The following is a 7909-nucleotide window of genomic DNA, read 5'->3' as shown; positions in this document are numbered from 1 at the left end:
GTCTTTCTATCTTGCTGTGCAATGTGCACAGTGTGAGGTAGAAACCCCTCAGCCCGACCACCGAGGCGCGTTGGGGACAGCAGGTTTGCCCTACAAAAAGAAAGCAAGGTGAGGCTTGTTCCAAGAATAGCTTAAAATTTCTTGAAACGTGATTTTTGCATCCAGCCTTTCCCTTTGCTTTAAGGACAGGAAAAATCATTACTCAGGAAGTCAAATGAAGTTTCTCTGGAAAGCAAAGGGAACATGTCCTGACAACTGTCATTCCCCCTTCTCTCTCCCGTGGACCGCTCCTGTTCCCTGCAACGGGATGGAGGCCAAGTTGATAGCCTTTTATGCTTCTCCCTTCCACTACCCAGTACTCAAAGCAAGTGTCAAAAACCACCTGGAGGGGAAAAAAAAAAAAAAAAAAGGACACCCTAAAAAACTGAAGATGCATCACACGCACACACCAAAGAAGGCCGAAGCACACACAGAAAAAAAGAACCCAAGACAAATCCACAAGCCACTCTCCCAGCCCTCCCCAAACTTTCCTTTCTGTGCAACGGTCCGTGGCTTTTGTGTTTGGCTTGGATCAATCAGACGAGGTTTGCGGGCTTCGAGTTCACCTGCTCTGGGTCTTGAGTAAACACAGATCGTTTCCCGCCTCCCACCCCCCCCCCCCCCCCCCCCGGGAAGCCATCAGGGGCGCCTGGGCGTTCTTGCTCCCGGGGCGCGCGGGGTGCAGCCAGCGGGCGCCGGGCGCTACACCTTGGATTCTGAGGCGCCCGCGGGGCGGCCCGGCTCGTCCAGGCTCGAGTCGCTGTCCGCCGCCGCCCCGCCGTTGCAGCCGGCCCAGGGCTCCAGCAGGCGCGCGGGCGGCGCGGCCCCGACGTCGTCGTCGTCGTCGTCGTCCGAAGCGGCCCCGGGCGACGGCGGCGGCCGGACCCGCGGCAGGCAGCCCGAGGCGCGCGGCCGGTCTCCGGCGGCCGCGTGGCTCCCGCGGGCGGCGCGGCGCGCGCAGCACAGCAGGCGCTGGAAGGCCTTGCGGAAGTCGGGGCTGCGGCAGTAGATGATGGGGTTGAAGGCCGAGTTGGCGTAGCCCAGCCAGTTGAAGAAGACGAAGAGGCGGTCGGGCACCAGGTCGCGGTGGAAGGCCTTGACCACGTTGGCCAGGAAGAAGGGCAGCCAGCAGAGCGTGAACACGCCCATGATGATGCCCAGCGTCTTGAGCGCCTTCTGCTCGCGCAGGGCCACGAGGCGCGACGGCCGCCGCTTGCTGACGCGCCCGTTGGCCAGCGGGCTGGTGGCGGCGGCGGCGGGGCGCGGGGAGCCCGGCGCGGGCGCGGGCGGCCGCGCCGGGCCGCTGAGGAAGCGGCGCTCGCAGCTGTCGATCTTCTTCACCTGCTTCTGGGCCTCGCGGAACACCCGCAGGTACACGAAGGCCATGATGCACAGGGGCACGTAGAAGGAGACGACGGACGAGGCGATGGCGTAGGCCCGGTTGGTGACGAAATCGCAGCACTTGGGGTCGTTGTAGCAGCGTCGCGCCTCGTCGCCCTCGGCCCGCCACCAGTGCATGAGAATGGGCAGGAAGGACACCAGGGCCGAGATGGCCCACACGGTGCACACGAGGGCCCGCGCCCGCGCGCGGGTCAGCAGGCTCTGGTAGCGGAAGGGCGACGTGATGGCGAGGTAGCGGTCCAGGGCGATGACACACAGGGTCTCGATGCTGGCCGTCACGCACAGCACGTCCACCGAGGTCCAGAGCTCGCAGAAGAAGGAGCCGTACTCCCAGCGGCCCCGCATGACGATGGTGGCCCCGAACGGCACCACCAGCAGCCCCATGACGAGGTCGGCGCTGGCCAGGGACATGATGAAGAGGTTGGTGAGCGTCTGCAGCCGCGGCGTCTTGGCGATGGCCACGATCACCAGCACGTTGCCCGCCACGATGAGCAGCACGATGAGCGCCATCAGCAGGCCTATGCCCGCCGTCCACTGCTGCGACAGCGGCGCGGGGCCCTCGCTGGTCGGGGTCAGCGGCGAGGCGGACGGCGACGCGGGCACCAGCAGCCGCGCCGCCGTGGCCGCGCCGTCGGGGAACGGCGCGGCCGACGACAGGTTGCAGGGCTCGGAGGCGCCCAGGGCGAGCGCCCCCGCGCCCATGCCGAGCTGCGGAGGCCGGGGGCGGGGGGTGTGGCGGGGTTGGGCCGTGGTGGGGGAACACCCCAGGGGCCCGGGGCGGCGGGGCGCGCGGAGGGAGGTCGCGGCCAGGTCAGGGCAGCCGCTGTGCGGTGCCGGAGGCATGGGCGCCGGGCGCCTTCCCCGCCCGAGCCGTGCGCTGTCGCCGCCGCCGCCGCCGCCGCTGCTGCTGGAGCCGCTGCCGCTGCTGGAACAGCCGCCGGGACCTCAGCATGGTTCTGAGCGCGCTAAGCCCGCGGCCCCGGCACCCAGCACCCACCCCACCCCGCTCCCACTCCCCCGAGCCAACCCCCGGGACCTCGCGTCAGGCTCCTGCAGCCAATCCGGGCAAAGGCACGCCCCTATCTAGTTCCCCCCACACCCCCTCCCAATCCCAGCTCCCCACACCCCCGCCCCCCTCCCACCGGCCGTTCAGCTGCTCCGGGGAGTCCGGGGCAGATCGCCGCACGAGTGCCGCCCCCGCGCCCGCCGGTTCTTGCAGGCGCGCCCCTTGCAGCGCCCGCCGGTTCCAGGGCCCTGTGTCCCCTACCGCACTACTGCGCCCGGCTGCCACCCGCGTCTCCGCAGCCCCCTGTGGCCCCCGCTCTCTCCCGCAGTCCGCTCCCTCCCGCGCCCTTTTTGCCTCCCGCGCTGGGCTCCCTCCTGGCGCCCCCGCCCCCTCAGTTCCCTCTACCTCCTGTGCCAGGTTCCCTGCGGAGCAGAGCGCGCGCTCCCCTTAGCGGGGAGGGGACCTCGGCGTTCTCCCCGCGCCCCGAGCGGCTTGGACAGTCTGTCCGCCGGGGCTGGAGGAGTTTGGCGGTGAGGTGGTTTCTCGGATCTCACAGCCCTGCAGAGTGTGTGTAAAACCCTTCCCCCATCAAGAGGGGACCCAGCCAGCCTGCGCCCTGCCAGCTCGGGGGATCGGAGGCGGGTGTTAGTGCTTAGAGGAAACTTTCCAGCAGAGCGCCCTGCGCCTTGCCGGAGCAAGCCCCTAGCTGTCACAGAACGCTCTCTGGGCGCTCTCGCAAGGAGCTTCTGTTGTTCCGGTGCAGTAGACGCGGAAAGGAAGCGAAGGGTTGTGCATCTGACAGCTAACGCTGAGGACCAGGTGGAAAATCACACACTCCTCAGCCCCGGCTAATGAATATGTGAGTATGATGCAACAGCGCGTGTGGAGAGTCTAAAGAGAGGCTTAAGGAAACACAAATGTTAACGTAGAGCAAATGACACCGCCAAGAACAAAGAACACATTTAATTACGTCCCAGACTTTTCACATTCAGTTACAGCACCTGTATTCTGTGTTTTATTACTCACATGATTTTATATTTTGAGCTGGGTCAATACAAACAAAAAGGTACTGTTAGTTTTGATTGACGTAATGAGCTGATATTTCAGTCCTGGGGCTGCTCGGTTGCTTTCTCCTTTTGCCCAAGTTTCCAGATTCGGAAAACCCTAGGGTTAGTTTTGGAGGGATGAGAGGAGAAAATATGTAAATGCTCAAGAGGATGAATATCCTATAGCATTTCGAGTTCCATCAGTGGTTTTTGAGTTGGCGAATGAATCCGTGTGAAATTGGCGAGTTGTTAGCCCGGCTGTGGGCGGATTCTATGTAGGGAACAGCCACGGGACTGCAAGCCCCCTCTCTAATCGGGCCATGGTGACGTCCTCAGCTCAGCCTTGAAAATGAAAAGCATTTAAAGGAATCCTGGAGAAGTAAACAGCTTCTAATTACCCATGTAAGGGTGCACGAAAACGTTATGCACCGCTCACATGCTTTTCTCGCATCGGAATAAAATGAATAGGGTCTGGGGGGAGCATCGACATCTGGACCAAACCCATATTTTTACCTTGCGGAGAGAGACGGATTGTCACAGCTACCCAAGTCAAGAGCTAAAAGCAAGGCTTATTCAGTTTATAAAGCTGAGCAGTGTTAACCACCTTCCCTTACTGAAATCCAAACATAAAATTTGCTTCAGGCCCAAACTGGATGATCAATCGGTGTTACAAGGCCGGTGGGAGTGGGTGTGGGTGATTTGTTTATTCACCCCTGCGCCAAGACTTGTCAGCCTAGTTCTGCCAACTTAGGGGAGGCTGAGAAGGGGGAGCAAGGAGAGGAGAGAGGGGAGGCTAGAAAGAGGGGGAGGAACAGGGACTGCACCCCGAGTTTAGCGTAAGCTCCCAAGAGGCTCCATTACCTGTCACTGCAAACTTGTCTCCCCTTCAGGCTTCCTTCTGTTGCCGCCCTCAAGAGGCAGACTCAAAATAGCCAAGGGGCTGGAAAGAGTTGAATTTGACACGGCCCAGGAAAGGGGTTCCGAGTGCTGGGCCATGGAGTGAGGTGTAGGGAATGTGGGGAGGAGGCTTTCTCTCCTGCGCCATCTTTCTGTCAAGAGGTGTTACTGGAAGAGTGTGTGCCAAGCCTGAGTGCCCATCATGGGCCAAGGGGTTGCGTTGCTGTGAGCGATAAAACCAGAATGTGGTTGCAGAGGTTCGGTGCAGAGGCGGGGACGCCAATAACATTACCACAAGTATACATGTCTGTGTATCTGTGGACATTATGTATAGATACGCGCATTTGTACATAAGTATGTGTATAAACGTACCAGGCACCAGGGCAAGGGATTAGAATTGTCACAAAACTCTCCTGAAACTTTTTCCCCTGCTCAATCAGAGGTACATCAAACTCCCCCAAATTTCTGGATAATAAATACCTTAAATCACAAATATTCCAAACCAGAAGGTTATTTTATCAGGAGTTCCAACACAGGGCTTCAGGTATAAAGGGGACTCTGGCATTCTTGGAGCTTTCTTCTACATGTATTTATGGAAAAGTGTGGAATAGCCCGTGTTCAACTTGAGTTAGCTTTCTTTTAAAATAAAATGTTTTCAGATCTCCTTTAAATCCTACATGTCATGACACTTTTGAGGGGATCCTTTTGAGATACGCTTTTTGGTCCCTACATGAGGATATAGGTTAAGAAAAGGGTCACCATATCCACTCATACAGGTGTTCTGTGTTGCCGTTCAAAATTAGTTAAGTCCGCCATTTCCCCAGTTCCTTCCTGGAAGCTGTCAAAATGAATCAGTTCTTTGGAACCCACAGATTTGACAGTACTTTATGAAACAACAGAAAGCTCCAACAACAAAGGCTAATAAGCGCACGGAGAGGGAGGGGCTTCTTCCTCCATAGTTCCCACCCCCACCTCCCTTTTCTATCACACCGCGATACTTCTGTGCTGGCACTTGCCATGGTTTCTCTTTGACCTCCCAGCCTCCAAATCTTCCAGCTCCATTTAACCTGGCACCCCATCGTCAAATTAATATTTCTAAAACGCTGCTTTGAAGCAAGATGCTTTTGTGTTCAGAAACCTTCACTCCTCAACCTGGCATTCAAGGTCCAGTTCCAAATGGCCTTCCCAGCACTGTCTTGTTGTAGAACTGTCCTTGTCACCCTAACTTGCAGTTCTGCGTTCTTTTTCCTTTTTTGGATCGATACTCTTCCTTTTTTTTTTTTTTTTTTTGTCTGTTCTCTTTCCCATTGGGTTCTTTCCACTAAGAATCCCCTCTTCCATTTCTGTTTCAGTGGATTCAGCCGTCAAGATTTGGTTGATAAGTTTTTTATTTTACAATTATCCCTGCCCACTGTTTCTGGAAATGATCTCTCCATCTTCTGCCTACAGTAGTCACTTTGCTAATTGCATTTCACAAGGTAATTAACAATATCTGCCTTTGACACCTCTTATATTGTTACTTAATTTTTTAAAAAGATTTTATTTATTTATTTGACAGAGATCACAAGTAGGCAGAGAGGCAGGCAGAGAGAGAGAGAGGAGGAAGCAGGCTTCCCACCGAGCAGAGAGCCCGATGTGGGGCTCGATCCCAGGATCCTGGGATCATGACCTGAGCTGCAAGCAGAGGCTTTAACCCACTGGGCCACCCAGGCGCCCCTTGTTACTTTATTTTTATATGTTTTTCTTTTTTGTTGTCAGATGGAGCGTAAGCTTTCTGAGAGCCAGGATCCTGTACATATTTGTATCTCTCCTGTTTATTAATATTTACTTAACTTTAGCTTACCTTTATTAACATTTACTTAACATAAAGCTTTGAGTCATATATATTTCCTGTTTATTTGTTAAAATCTCATTATTTACCAGTATGAGAAACAATTGTTTTTGGGAGTTACAATCTTCCCTCATGCTTAGAATTTATAGTAATATTTCATATTCCTGTAGTCCAGTCCATTTTTTCATGGGAGTACTCCAAAATACTTTGTAAATACAGGGTAGGCTCATGAGATAAATTTATATCATACCTACTCAGTAATGAATAAAGTCGGACATAGGTAATAGGTTTTCCAAGCGGGTCACACAAGTCCACATCAATAAAAAGCACGACCTAATCTTCATAAATATTTAAGGTGAATCACCTTTTCCCTTAGCCTTCATTTGTGATTCTACATATCCAGGCATTTCTGCTCTGGGAGAATAGCTAGCTGATGACTTGAATCTTGTTTCAAGTTCTAGATTGAATTCACATTCTCTAGAGCAGTGATTAATAGTAATTATGACCACCTATAGTTGCAAGCCGTGAGCTTGGCCAACACATTTCCACTCTTGAGTTGATTTTGCTAGAAAATGAGATAAAAATAATAATGAATAACCTAACCAGACAACTGCTGGAATGTGGGCCAAAGGAATTGGGGGGATTTCCAAGTAAAGCCCCAAGAAGTGTATCAAATCAGTAAGTTAGCAAAATTTGCCTTGAGGCTGATCATGAGTGGCGGGGTTTGTTAATCAGAGCTCAAGTGGCTGCTTCAGAGGAAAGACACACAGCTCTTCCCATAAGGCGATGCTACTGCTGAAACTGTCACTCAGGGTAATTAACCAGAGCACAACCTGCACCTGTGGCTGGCACTTAAGGTCACATACCGGTTTTGCAGCCACAATTTACACAGGGACAAGCAACTCCATCCACTGTGATAAGAATGAGGACAGTGTGTAATCAGGGCAAAGCCTAGACTATTTGGAAAATTCAAAAGCTTTCCTCTCTCCCACTTCCTCCCTTTTTGCCATCTCCTCTTCCTGGTGTGTCTCATGACTACATTGAACAATGCTAGAGCCAGTAACAATATTTTTCAAAATCTGGATGTATTGGAAAGCATTCAGACCTGGGAGGCAGAAGATCCAGGTTTGTGTCCTGGCTTTGTCACTTTTCGGTTTGACCTTCCGCAGTGGCTTTGTCTTTAAAACGGACAGACCATTCGTCCCCTCGCACGATTGTGCACGGATTAAATGAGCGAATGAACGTGAAGGGTTCTTGAAGTTACATCCAGCACCATATATTTGCAGCAAGTTCAGTCTTACCCAATCCTCATGACCTTTCAAAGCACGAAAGGGGTCAGAATTTGCTCGTATGAGAAGTCCATTCACTTAAACAAGCTTCTCTTTTATCAGCTGAACTCTTCTCTCACACCCGATATTAATATGACTCAGAGGCTGGATAACAGAGGACTATTTTTAAATGCTTTTTACCTTTGGCATATCTTTTTTAAAAAGTTTCCCCCTTTTTTTGTGTCCTTCCTTAGTATGAGCCCTATTCTTTTTTAAGTATTTGTTTATTTGAGTCTCTGAAATAAATTCCTTTAAAGTATTTCAGCTGTGAAATATTAGCTGTAAAGGATTTTTTTCCCCTAGAGTCAACTACTTAGGACCATGACTAGTAACTTGGTGGGGGTGGGAAGGAAGGCAATGC

General features: G+C 53.2%; 1 protein-coding gene across 1 annotated transcript; it reads right to left on the bottom strand.

The window, feature by feature from the left end:
* Nucleotides 1-680: 680 nt before the first annotated feature.
* LOC111145258 (adrenoceptor beta 1) lies at nt 681-2142 on the bottom strand. The gene has a single exon (XM_022500056.1). It carries the CDS (start codon nt 2140-2142, stop codon nt 742-744), a length of 1401 nt encoding a protein of 466 aa, XP_022355764.1. The 3' UTR covers nt 681-741.
* Nucleotides 2143-7909: the final 5767 nt, after the last annotated feature.

Source organism: Enhydra lutris, unplaced genomic scaffold (assembly GCF_002288905.1).
Source record: "Enhydra lutris kenyoni isolate GAN:26980312 unplaced genomic scaffold, ASM228890v2 scaffoldscaffold12, whole genome shotgun sequence".
Classification (NCBI taxonomy): domain Eukaryota; kingdom Metazoa; phylum Chordata; class Mammalia; order Carnivora; family Mustelidae; genus Enhydra; species Enhydra lutris.
Note: the sequence above shows the minus strand (reverse complement) of the source record. Positions and strands in the feature narration are given on the sequence as shown.